Source organism: Verticillium dahliae, genomic scaffold (genome assembly GCF_000150675.1).
Source record: "Verticillium dahliae VdLs.17 supercont1.10 genomic scaffold, whole genome shotgun sequence".
Classification (NCBI taxonomy): Eukaryota; Fungi; Ascomycota; class Sordariomycetes; order Glomerellales; family Plectosphaerellaceae; genus Verticillium; species Verticillium dahliae.
In genome coordinates, this window is record NW_009276922.1 from 392,836 (window position 1) to 405,529 (window position 12,694).

The 12,694-nt window shown below is 54.8% G+C and overlaps 3 protein-coding genes across 3 annotated transcripts in view; 2 read left to right on the plus strand and 1 right to left on the minus strand.

Annotated features, from left to right (window-relative positions):
• Positions 1-1,193, plus strand: part of VDAG_05417 (HIR1 protein) — a gene marked incomplete at its 5' end in the record, with an annotated part of 3,538 nt that extends 2,345 nt beyond the window's left edge. Inside the window, 2 exons of the mRNA XM_009652312.1 lie at positions 77-772; positions 831-1,193. Coding sequence (XP_009650607.1) covers positions 77-772; positions 831-943 — 809 coding nt within the window. The 3' untranslated portion in view covers positions 944-1,193. The remainder of the gene's footprint in view (positions 1-76; positions 773-830) is intronic.
• Positions 1,194-7,783: 6,590 nt separating this feature from the next.
• VDAG_05418 (uncharacterized protein) lies at positions 7,784-9,004 on the minus strand (the record flags this gene model as incomplete). The annotated part of the gene is made up of 4 exons (XM_009652313.1): positions 7,784-7,878; positions 7,974-8,289; positions 8,726-8,842; positions 8,900-9,004. 4 exons carry the CDS (start codon positions 9,002-9,004, stop codon positions 7,784-7,786), a joined length of 633 nt encoding a protein of 210 aa, XP_009650608.1.
• A 34-nt stretch (positions 9,005-9,038) lies between these two features.
• Positions 9,039-10,280, plus strand: VDAG_05419 (VosA; the record flags this gene model as incomplete). The annotated part of the gene is made up of 4 exons (XM_009652314.1): positions 9,039-9,174; positions 9,224-9,304; positions 9,358-9,809; positions 10,059-10,280. 4 exons carry the CDS (start codon positions 9,039-9,041, stop codon positions 10,278-10,280), a joined length of 891 nt encoding a protein of 296 aa, XP_009650609.1.
• Between the last annotated feature and the right edge of the window lie 2,414 nt (positions 10,281-12,694).

Sequence of the window (12,694 nt, forward strand, 5' to 3'; positions counted from 1 at the left end):
TGCATCAATGCAGTGGGTCTCTGTTACGTCTGGAACATCGAGAGCCAATCTTCACCACATCCTCCCGTCTCTCTAGGTCCTATCTTGGAGCTTGCGACAACCACCCTCAACCTTAACGCCGCTACGCCTGGCCCTGGCGTCACGTCAGCCGCTCTCAACTCGACAGGACACATCGTTGTCACACTGACAAACGGAGATGGATACTACTACGCCCGCGAGATGTACACATGGCAACGCATCAGCGAGGCCTGGTGGGCCGTCGGCTCCCAGTACTGGAACTCCAACGACTCTTCCATCAGCGCCCTGCAGTCGACCGCAGTTGGGCCCGTCACAGCACCCAAAGACAAAGACTCCAGCGCGGCAACGGTTTCCGCTGGCATCATTCCGCACCTGGAGCGTCACACCACCAACGAGTTCCTGCTCAAGGGCAGAGCATACACCCTACAGCGTATCGTCAAGACGCTCTTGACACGGGACGGTTTCGAGGACTTTGAAAGTACCGTGAGCATCGCGCATCTCGAGAACCGAATCGCCGCCTCACTGCAGATGGGCGCCAGGGACGAATTCCGTCTTTACCTCTTCATGTACGCCAAGCGTATCGGTGCCGAAGGCCTTCGGCTCAAGGTCGAGGAGCTTCTCAACAGCCTGCTCGGTGGCATTCTCAAGGACAAAAAGGTCCAAGAGACCAAGGCCAAGGGGTGGTTCAGCCAGGATGACGAAATTTGCGGGTGGGACCGAAAAGAGCTGCTGAAGGGCGTCGTGATGATTCTGGGTAAGCTCATTCTCATGATGCATGTGCAAGCAGGCATTCACTAACGTTCTCTTTCTAGGTAAATTCCGAGAGCTTCAGCGCCTGACGGTGCAATACGCTCGTGTACTGGACCTAACGCAGACCGAAGATGACGTCGATGATGAGGACGGCGCCATGGATGTCGAAGCGTAGGCAAGTACGGCCATTTGGTGTTGATGTATCGATTACAGCGAATGTGTCCTGTCATCGTTGTATTATATGATGTGGGTGGTTGGGCATGGGTCTTCGGCAGCCGGAGTTGGCGTACTGGTTGGGGCAGCTCTCAGGTGACTGTCTGGTGGTCTTTGTTCTTGCGTGGGGGGTTGAAGCCATCGCTGCGTGTTGCATGCCATAACTGCTTAGCCAACGTAATTTTGCCATGCCAAGTGAAGGGCTTACATGTACAATGGTTTCGCTGCTGGAATGAACGATCTCACCCGCCGTATGCGTTACCTGATCCTCGACATTGTGAACTACGCAATGCCATGTATATCACGAACAAGTTGCTCGTCATTTTGCTTTCCAGGAACGAACGCGATATAGGCTTCTTGGTTGAGATCAGGTCAACTCTTTTTATTTCGACAAATGGCCAACCGCTCACTGGGCGGTTAGAGTTCCGGTTGATGAGGTAAACAGCACAGACGTCCCAATGCATGTGGTGAACATGATGGTTGGCAAGAGATCCCTTTGGCACAGCAACTCAAGCAGCAACACCGCTCGGCCATTGTGCACAACCAGAGTGTTGTGAGGTTGCAGTGCCCAGCAGCAGAGATCATGATCATCTCACAATGGAGCCACCAAATCCTTGGTCACCAACCTTGTCCACGTCATGGGCTCCCTCCGAAGCCACGAAGCATGCAAGATCTCGCATCCCGCAATCTCCAGATGAACATCTCATCGGGGTCCAAACCCCGTCAAATCTCACCGGACGGACTCCCCCAACACGAAATAAAACAAAATAAAACAAAAACCCCGTGACCACCAACCCCAGACCCAGGCCTGCCCGAGCTTCCCACCTCCCCGGTGCCTCCGCCCCTTCCTCAATCTCCCCAACCGAGAGAGTGACCCAGAAAAAACAAAAACCATCTCGAGATGACGGCGTCCCCCGTTTTTTTTCTTGGCCCTTCATGGCTGCCCCCCTTCCACCTCCTTCCGCCTTCCAAACCGTCCCTCATCCGGGCTGGGCCATGGCGCCGCTCGCCCGCTCCCAACCACAGCGTCACACGGCCCCACTCCGCGATGTAACGGCGGCTCACGTCCGAGCCAGGGCCGTGTTGCTGTGCCGTTAGATGACTCGACGAGGGGAGGGGGGGGGGGACCCTGTTGCGCGAGTGGGTCGCGGCTGCAGCGTATCATCACATCTCTCTTCTTCGGGCAACCCATCTCATTGTCCTCATGTCTCTCGATTTTTAGCCCCCCCCCCCCCCCCCCCCCCCGGGCCCCCCCTTTCCCCCCCTCCTCCCCTGGACCCAGACCTTCGTTGTGCAGCGTTTCCTCTCAACTCCCGCCGGCGGTGGGAGATAGGGGAGGGAAGGGTGACCTAAGAGGAATCGGCGAGGGGAGGAGACGAGGCGGGGGTTCCCTGCCGACAAGATGTGACGAGCTTCTGCACTGAGGTTAGCGGGGGATTGGGCGATTGCCGGGCTAGCGGGGCATTCGGCTGGACTGCCGATCTGGGCGCGCGAGATGAGGGTTTTTGTAAGGGGGGATAATGTCCGATGGCGTAAGAGCAACAAGAAGAACGAAAGGAGGAAAAAAATGTTTCAAGGAAAAATTGTTTCGACGAGATGGCGGCCAAGTGACTAGGCAGGGGTTACGGGGAGATTCGGCGGTTTGATGGAGCTTCGTGGTAGGGCCGGGGGCCAGGCCCTCCCCCCTCTCCCAATCAATGTAGACCGCCATACGGATGATGCTTTCTGGCCCACTTGGGCTCTTGGGCATCACGGGCATGGCGTTGTGTTGCTGCTGGTGACTCTGTTGTTGGCACGTCTTTTGTTGCCTGCAGCGTTTGTTAGATGTTACGCCGCGCTGGAGTCAGCACGCGGCAGACAGCAGCGCTGGGTTACCCTGATACTACCAGGTGACCGATTGACAGCTTGGCGGGTGCAAGCACCCTACATGATAGTTTGTGCCCCTATAACCTGTGCCACGCATGGCGACGTCCCAGAGCGGGAGGGACCAGCGATCCGCACCCGTTGGAGGCTAAATCTTGTTCAGCACGCGAAGTCCCACACTCGTAGGCTATCAAACATCACAAAGGATGAACTAGGTACTGAATTCTGATCTTCTGTTCGCTTGGGGCTGATGGAGCCAGATGGTGTTTCTATGGTGAGACATATATGCGGTGTTAAAAGTGTATGGGACGTCTTTTCCTCGAGGCAGAGATGGTTGCATGCTCGCAGATACGGCCGCAGGAGATGCATACGACTCTCCGCAAGGTGCAGCGCGCATTTGATGTCCCCTTACGCCCTGGCCCCTTGAGGTGGGCGGCGGGGAGGACGAGGGTTGCCGCACGTTTTTTCCCGTGGCAGCAGCCTGGAGGGGGAAGGGTAGCTGTAACCTCGTCTCTTCCCGCTGTTACATCAGTACATGTTTCCGCTTGGGCACTGGCGACCTTGTGGCTGCATAGTAGCCTGCCCTCTGATGACGGTCAAATCCGAGACCAGATACACATGATACCCCCCATGGCCGCGAGTGTGCTGTGATCTGCGAAGATTTACAGAAGACCGTGGTTGCTCATGACTAGACGGAGTGGCGAGTTGAGAAGCCAAGCCTTGGGTTCATGAGCAGTTTGGGGAACATGCAGGAGCCAAGTCGAGCGAAAGCTGAGTGCCGATTGGAAAGACAGGTAGTGACAGTAGAATCTTGTTCAAAAAGCAGTCTGAACACAAAATCGTAAGCAGCTTGAGCAGACGGGGGAAGCGATGCTCCCCAGTGATTTGTAGTTACCTCCAAACTATGCATGATCTTGTGTCTTTGAATTCGCATACACCAGGTGCTCAGTTCAAGATCTTGCTCTCAGAGGCTATGAATCCAAGTCTTGGCCTAGATCGTTTGCAGAACAGGCAACCTCATCAGCTTCTGGTGTGATTTGCGAACTCCTGCATGTAAATTGAGAAGCAATAAGGCAACTAGGCTTTCAATACTCACAGCTTCATAGGCACGTTGAAACCAAAACCTGATATGGTCCCTATGTACGCTACGTCATCGCCCCCGGACTATGTGGTGGTACTGTTGTAAGAACACAATGTGCACAGACAAGGCCTCCTCGCTGGTATCTGGACCTTGTGGTCCCTCGGTTTGGCCGTAGTCTAAATCGCGTGCTCGGGCCGGGGGCCGACCAATAGATTGCATCCTGGCAATGATTTTCATCAACTACTTTCTATACGAGGGAGTCATGCCAGGGGAGGAGCGAGGCGCATGGCCTACATTGACACACATGGAGAGCCGGTTCCTTGCGTGTCATGTAAATGTGATTTGCCACTGAGGATCCTATAAGCCTGGTACGAGCTAGATCACAGGTTGGAGTAATTTGAGAAGTTGAAGGGTGAGATTCTGTCGATGGTGGCTGTGAACCAATCGAGGGGTAGTCCCTGAAACTAACGCTCAACTTTGGAAAAGGAGGGAGGGGGGGGCGTAGGTGAATTTGGGGTTACTGGATTAACAGGTTGGTGGGCGGACTGCCTGCCTGGAACCACCAGTGCCTGGCCCTTTGTAGCCCGCAATCACGGCGCGGGTGCCATCCGAAGATCGAGCACCTAAGGCCGGCCCGAATACGGGGGGAAGACGTGGAACAGGGGGGTTCGGAAGACGGAAGGCGGTCCTTGCTGATCTTTGAGACGGAGACCTGGGCTGACAGACGCCAGCTGTCGCATGTGGTCCGTAGCCAGAGGATATGGCGTTTCTGCCTCTCGTGAAGACATGACACGGTTATCGCAGAATGGCTTCATGATGCTATCCACAGTGGGCGATTGTCCGGTTCATGCCTTAATGCCGCTGGAGATTGCATGCATGCCGAGAAATCAAGCGAGTGTCCCGATGGCCCTTTCAAGAAGAATGTCGGCCCCTCAATTCTGCTCGCTCACCCACAACCCGAAAGCTGGAGATGGATGCAGGCAGGGGAGGCGATGCGGAGGGGCGACAAGCCATCGGAGAGAAAAAAAAAAGGACCCTGGTTACCAGCCTGCTCAGGCTGCATGCATGCAGCTACTCGGGCTCGCTTCGTTTGAGGTGATCGGGTCTCATGAGCACAGCGTCTCAAGTGATAGGTGCAAATTGCCTTCCGGTGGCTCAACGACGGAGCCTGTCTGTAGGTGACAAGGTGCGATGCTGCTTGCACATGTTGATTGAGGTCTTGGTGATGAGGTCGAGCGAGCCAGTTCGTCTGAGGTTATCGGCGCCTGTTTCACGATGGAGGGGCCGGTCGCCTGCCTCGGTTGTCGAAGCTTGCTCAGCATAGATAGTGCTTTTGGCCCAGGAGCTCCAGGAAAGATGGTTGGAAGATGAGGTTTCACATGTGAAGCGTTTGCAGTGAGCAATGTCGCTTGGAACTCGAAATGAGGAATCGTCCGTATGCAGACAAACAGGATCAAACTTGGAATGGACAGAGCAAGGCGAGGTGGCCTGACAGCGACTCGGCCAGAAACTACCAGCACCATGGACTTTGAGATGATGGAGAACCAAGATGGAAAAGAGCGCCGGAATGATGTGGTGGTGGCCAGATGCGCCACGAGATTGCATTGGCCTCGTCGTGATGGAGGGCAAGAAGCGATCATCAGGTGTGGGTCTGAACCCGACTTTCCTGGCCAGAGGCCACTGCTTTGTCTGAACACGCTTGATGCCTCCTGCCCGACTGGCTAACCCCGGGCGGCGTAATATTGACAGAATGGGAAAGTACGCCCTCCGGACAGGCAAGACAGGTCACCCCTTGCCTGCCAAAAATGGATCTGTAACAGGTACCTGCAGTTCGCGAGGCAGGAGCTATGGGAGGGTGTCGGCACTGTGCGCCCCGTCCTTCCGAGGGTGGGGTAGTCGAGATCATCCCAATTCAAAGACGGAATCCTGCACAATGTGGACTGTGTGCGCACAGTACACAGAGATGAGACGGAAAGAACTGACCGACCTACCTCACACCATGGGAACTTCCTTTCCCCCGTCGTGTGCCACGCCAGATCTTCAAGACTCCCTGCATCATCTTTGTGCGAGGCATTAGCACAGACCGACTCAGTTGTCTACCTTAAGGTATACCAAGGAAGACGGACAAGTCAGATTGCCCACCGATGTTTTTCGGTATCCATCCTAGATATCTTGGCTCGGTTGCTCGCCCGTCCCGCCATCGGCCTTCGACAGGCCAGGTTGATCGATCAATGTAATGGAAAGACGCCTCTTATCTACAATGCAGACCATGCGAAAAGACTTCACAAGACCCCGTCCGCCTCCAGAACGATGTCTCAAAAGCTTCTGTCCATGCCTTGAGCTATTCTGGTGCACCGCACAGACTTCTCATGACATGGGGGAAGCGAGGCTAAGCCACGAGGAGCATGGTCGCTTGACCAGATCTTCACCGTCCTGACGTCCTGGCCTGGCCCACGCCTGGCAGACACCCGAAGAACGGCTAAAGTACCCCTTGTAACCTCTTCTGTCACGCTTACCACGGACCCTGATCAATGCTGACCTCCGCAAAGGTCTCGTCCGTTGAAGCTCCATGTCATCGCATCTTGCCCGGCCTAATTAGGTTTCCCCAGGCCCCGTCATCAATTGTGTGCCAGTCAGACAGTCGCTCATCCCTCGAACAGGACTGAACGATGTTCGAGCCACCAAGGCTGCCAGATGGATAACGCCTCCTCGATACCAGGCCAACAACAAGGGCGTCCCTCCATCTACAAACCACGCAGCTCATCGTCTTTGCCGCTAAAACAAAGTGGCCCTCCCGCCCCCTCCACTCCGAAGGGGCCTGGTCGGCCAGAGACGAGACACCGGGTGTGCCGACAGAGGTCAACACCAAGCCGTGGTAGCGTGCCGGTACCACCCCTGCTGCTGTTACACTCAGTCTGGAGTCCTCAATCCAACCAGGTCAGTCAGCCAGGTAGTCCATCCGCCAACATACTAGGCCAGAGGACTCAGTCCCTTGTGCCCTACAAGTGGCCGTCTGTCGTTCAAGCGACCTTGTGTGGCAATATGGTCAGAATACCATGCCATAGCAAGCATGGTATAGCCAGTCTACTTGGCGGCACTCGATCCATGCACGCCCTCCCAGCTTCGTCTTTTGATTGCCATCAGCACTCACACCCACGCACGCACACACACCTGTCAACAGAACCGACCACATCTCTCTCCTCATCCTGCTCCCCCTTCTCCTTTCACTCCCCCTACTTGAGGGCACCCCGGCCGGCAAAGCTGCAGCGCCCTTCGGCACAGACAATGCCAGGCCCTGTCGGTCGACCAGGGTGATCATTATGCCATTAAACAACGTCGTCATTGCTCCCATCGAGTTGCTCTAACTCGACGACACCCCCGACCAAGGCCAATCTATCATCCATTGCTTCACAGAATACATTTCCTTGTTTGCGGACTCTCCGTGATCCTTGAGCCGTGCCACGATTGTATCGGTTGAAGGATTAATCTTCTCACCTCTACATCTCTCCGTGTCAGGCTCCTCTCGATTTGAACTTCATACTGCATCAGACACCCCCTGAAAGCCAGACGGAAAGGATCTGCAGCAGAACCGTCAAACGAGAATAACTTTTTTTTTTTCCTCCTCACAACAACACAGGGCGGACTCGTGCCTGCAAAACACACGCACACAAAAATAGGCTCATCCACTGTGCTCCAGACCCTGGAGTACTCTGCGCATCACTCACGGTCGAGGCACACTGCGAGTCTCTACGTACAACTGCCTGCTTGCCTTGCATTCCCGTCCCATGGCAGCTATACCTAGTCAGCTCAGTTATACCCTCTCTCCACTCACGTACCTGAGTCCACCCCCTCCTCAACTCACACGGGGCGCATACAGGCAGTGTCAGTCCAGACGCGGCCCTGACCGTCCATGCCTCGATACGTCGCTCTTTCGCTGCTCCATCCTGCAAATTCTGTCCCAAAACAGACGCACGCGCCAGTGGCTACTCACGCCAGGTACTCTCACCTGCACCCCGTGGGCTTTGACTGCTCTACACGCCTCACGCACCTCCCCCCGGTTCGCCCCTCTGGGCCTGGGCCGTCATTTGCAGCTTTACCCTCCGCTTTACTGTCCACTCCACCTCACCCATTCTCCACAGCACGCTTGCCTGGCCCATCACACCCTGCCCTATCCGATCTGACAAGGGCCAACACTCGATCCTGCCTTCCGCCTCCCGCCTTACTCCGAAGCATAGAGTAGTGCGACTGGCGGGCCAAGCGCAGGGTAGCAGCAGAATCCAAGCTTCTGTGAGCACGGGGTACGGGTCCTCGCAACAGATTGTGTGTTCCGCGTTGCGTCTCTCGGCACTACTCCCACTACATATCTGTCAGGAGCCATCTCTTGACCTCCCAGGTCACGACCAATATTCATCCTCAGAATTCTTGCGACGAGCAACACCATCATCACATCAACCTCAAGGCATTGACGCCACCCCGGTACACGCAGGCGCGTCTCCCATCATCCGAAATCTAGCCCCTGCACCCTGTGTACGATCACCGCGCTTCGACGACCAGGGGCTCGCCCGGCTCGGGACCCTTTCGAACTACCCGCGCTCAGACCTTGAAGAACCCCTCCCACCTTGAGCCGTACAAAGTTCGAGGATCCCCCGCCATTCAAGAGTGCGCTCTACCTGTCGATCTGTCTCTCCTCTGCCATCTTACGGATCGACTACGCTGGATCAAAGCATTTCGACATCAGACGAAAGCGGATTCAGTCTAGCACATTATTTTTCCATCTTGCTTGGGTGTTTAGTCACTTACGAGCTCGAGAACGCGTGCAGTCTTCTTGCGCGAAAGAGTTTCGACAACCTGGACATCTTGCAAGGCAGGAGGAGGACGATTCTCAAAGATCGGTTTTGAAAGAGCTTCAGCATTCATCTAGAGCAACAGATCAACCGTATCCGACAACAGACTGTCACGAAAGTGCCAGACTACGATTTCGTCTTGGCCGACGGGCAACTCCTGCCTGGTGCTTGACATCAAGGCCCAAATTGCAAAAGCAGCAAACACTGGGTCGTTGTACCAGCGGAACTTCAACATCTTCCCTGCTGGTCGGAGGCCGTTGCTTGACAAGATGGCAGGTCTTGCCAATGTTCAGTCATATTCTGGCCTCGACTCTCCGCAAGACCCGATCATATCGAGCGGCGACTACGTACTCACAATGTGCCAAGAGCCAGTCATTGGACTTGTGGCAGGTGGGAAAGACAAGGGTGAGCATTATTGTCCGCCTCAGATCCGTGGGTTTCTGACAAGTTCTAGATCGGAAGCCACTAGACCCTCCCCCGGTTGTGAAGCTTGACGTGTCACACCAGCGCGATCCAGCAGGACTATTCCTATCGAGTAAGACAGAAGCCACCGAAGGATCATATCGTGCGAAGCTAATCAACCGGAAGATCCATACAACTTCCTTACGTGCCATCTAGTCAAAGTTGGAGACCACAACATCGAAACGCCCGTTCCCGGAAACAAACTCGTCGGTACAGTCGTCTCTTCGCTGCATAGGCTCAAAGACAAAGATAATCAGGACGTGGCGTATTTTGTCTTTGGCGACGTTTCTGTCAAAGTGGAAGGGCGTTTTCGTCTAGTTTTCACCCTTTTCGACATGGGCGGTCAAGACTGCACGCAACTCGCGTCGATCAAGTCTCAGCCTTTCAATATCTTTCCAAACAAACTATTCCCAGGCCTCAACGAGTCAACCTACTTGACCCGCGCGATTAACGATCAAGGCGTGCGTGTCAGAATACGCAAAGACTCTCGGCAATCTCAGACTTCGAAGCGCAACAAACGAGTTGCTGAGCGGTTCAACGACTACATGGACAATACTCGGCCCCAGCAGCGCCAAAGAGTTGGCTCATCTGCTGGCTTTGTTACCCCGAGCCTGGGCGCCAGTTCGTCACAGCAATTTTCGTCTACGATCGCAGCAAGTCATGGCAGCGCATCAGCCTCTCTGACACAGCAAGCCTCACACGCGCCATTACGCTACACTCTGGGTTCCTTTGCGCAGCCGAGTCTCAACACAGGAGAAGGGGCAGCGCATGAACACCCACGTCAATCCCTAAGCATACTACCCGGTCTGGCTTCTCACCGGAGCCAGGAAGGTCTTCCCCTCGGGGTCAATTATCCTTCGAGTGGTGTGGGCATAGACAACGTCTTTGGGTCCTTGGCTCCTAACATGAGCATGAATCCGTTCCCCTCACCAGCCCACAGCAGCGATAGTGGCCTTCCTTCGAGCGTCAGCATGCATGGCAGCAGCGGCCCCCCAGCAGATCGCTTCCCTGATTCGGGCCACGGACTGTGGGGTCGGGACTACTCCTGATGTTACTTGCGAGACTCGAAGTTGGACATTGAGTCGAGCGTTTGCGGCGTTGCAGGTGCGATTGTTGGGTTTTCCGGGAGGGATGGAGAGGGGGGACCAAGGGGGCTTGTGATGGTTGGCGTCTACGGCATATACCCATGTGCAACTTTGTTTACTTTCTCCTATGTCGTTCGTGTAAGATATGACGGACCAGAGTCCTGAACCACATATACATGTACCACGGTTCTCTCTTACCCGTCTACCGTACTCTTTGTACATATGAGACATATGTCATTCTAAGAGACCATACTATTGGGGCTTCCTCGCCTCTGACTTTTGCTGTTTATCCCCGGTTGGCGAGTAAACTATGGATGCCTTTCGATCCCGGGTTGGATGCATGCATGACTCAGCATGCTCGTTCCCTTACCCAGAAGCCATGCACTATGGTCAAAGCGTTTCTTGATGCGATGAACCCAGCCTTGTCTACCCAACACGGCTTCTCCAGGCGGACGAGTTCTGCGACTTACATCTGAATGACTCCCATGACCAATCCTGCCCGTCAAAGGTTGACTGTCCGTGACGACTCGGTCTTCTTTCATGCAGTCGCCCACCTGCCACCTCTTCGTCTCACCTGCGACAGCAGATCAGGACGCGGATCGCCACACCCCTTGCACCCTTTGTTTGACCGAAGCGCGGCAGAGGGCGACGACTCGGCGAAGGCCGGCTTTGGGATCTCGGTCTCGATCCGGCCGATCATGATGGCATCTGCTACGTCTTCGGAATCATCGAGGCCCTGATCACCACAGGGATCGCTGGACGAACAGGTCAGACGAACAACGTTCGTCGCGTTCGCGTTCGACCTGTCGTGTTTGATCGTCTCCAGGTGTCGCTTCGTCGCGGGTTTTGGAAAAGAGGGGGGAGGCAGGGGCTGTGCCTCGCCCACCCCTGTCAGCTTATGAACGACGTGTGTGTGCTTTTCTGACGGCGTTGGGCTTGGAGCTTGCTTGATCATAACTGATCAAAATGGGCAACTCACCAAGGGCAGGGGCGCTGGAGAATCCGTTGGTCAGGCTGAATGAAAGATGAGCTGGTTTCTCGCGGTGTGCAGCTGTCATCCTGAGGAGATGATGCTCCGAGAGGCCTCATGGTTTCTGTCGGCCTTGACTTTGGTGCCCAGATGTCAACGGACGGGAAGCTTAGCGTTGGCGGATTCGAGATGCAGAAGACTACATCATGCGATCGGGAAGTACGAGGATGGGAATGCCGACATGTTGCAGCAAGCAACTGCAAATCATGACATTCAGGGCTCATCTTGGGGGGTTGCACACAATCCGACTCTATGCTGACAACATGCCAGGCAGGCTCATGCGGTGAGCCACCGGTCAAAAAGCGATGCAAATGATGATGGATATGATGAAGTCATTGGATTAAGACACAAAGACTGTTTCAAGCACTGCTCAGCACCCCCACAAACCTGTTAACTGTGCGGCATCTCTAACTACACTTCCGTATGTCAAATATGCTTCCGGCTAAGTTTGTAATCGGTATGTGTCTTGTCAACGTTCCCTCACACGCTGTATCTCTGGCCGTACCTGCAACAAGATCACCCTGGGCATACTCCATGATGACCGGGGTAAAGAGTAGAATGAGTGAGAACAATGATGATTCGATCGTCCGGATCATCTTTGATCGGAGGTACCTGGCCAGATTTGTCACAAGATGAATGTAGCCGGCGATTTTAATCAAGAGACTGAGGCTCTCGGAGTTTCGGTCATCATTTCGGTGTTGATCACGTCAGGCGCCCGTTGAAGACCTCGGTGTGCCACATCTACCGTTGGGTTGCAATCCTTCTGTCAGAACTACGGTGAGATCTGCCGCCGAAATCGTGACTCGCTCAAGCCTCAGCCAACTAACTTGCCTCACACACAATGGAACCGCTTGCCGAAAGCCTCCTGCGTTCATACACACGATATGCTATGGGCCAACCGAAGTATGCCTCATCGACAGATCCACCAGCTGTCAGCATGGCAAACCAGTCTGGGTAGGAGCAGGGAGTGGACACAATTGTTGGGGCTGCCGTCGTCTTGCCACGGCTGCCTTCAGTTCCGACGATAGGACAGGAAAACAGGATGTCAACGGTGGCCATCCGCCCATTGGGCAGATCACCATGCCTGGTGCCGCCGTAATATTCGTGAGCCGCCCTATATCAGGCGTCACATAAGACGTGCCGCCATTTATCGTTCGTGTAGCTCCGGACCAACGTGACCTTTTTCAGATTGCCTGATATGGCATGGAAGGGCCTCGATCTCGGTGGTCGCAAGCTTGTCCATCGACGCCGCCTGGTCAACTAGGTCTTTCCGAGCTATTCCCCCATGGCCCTCCAAGTGACTATCGTAGGCGATTTATGAAGTTTCCATATCTCCGTTGTGTGACAT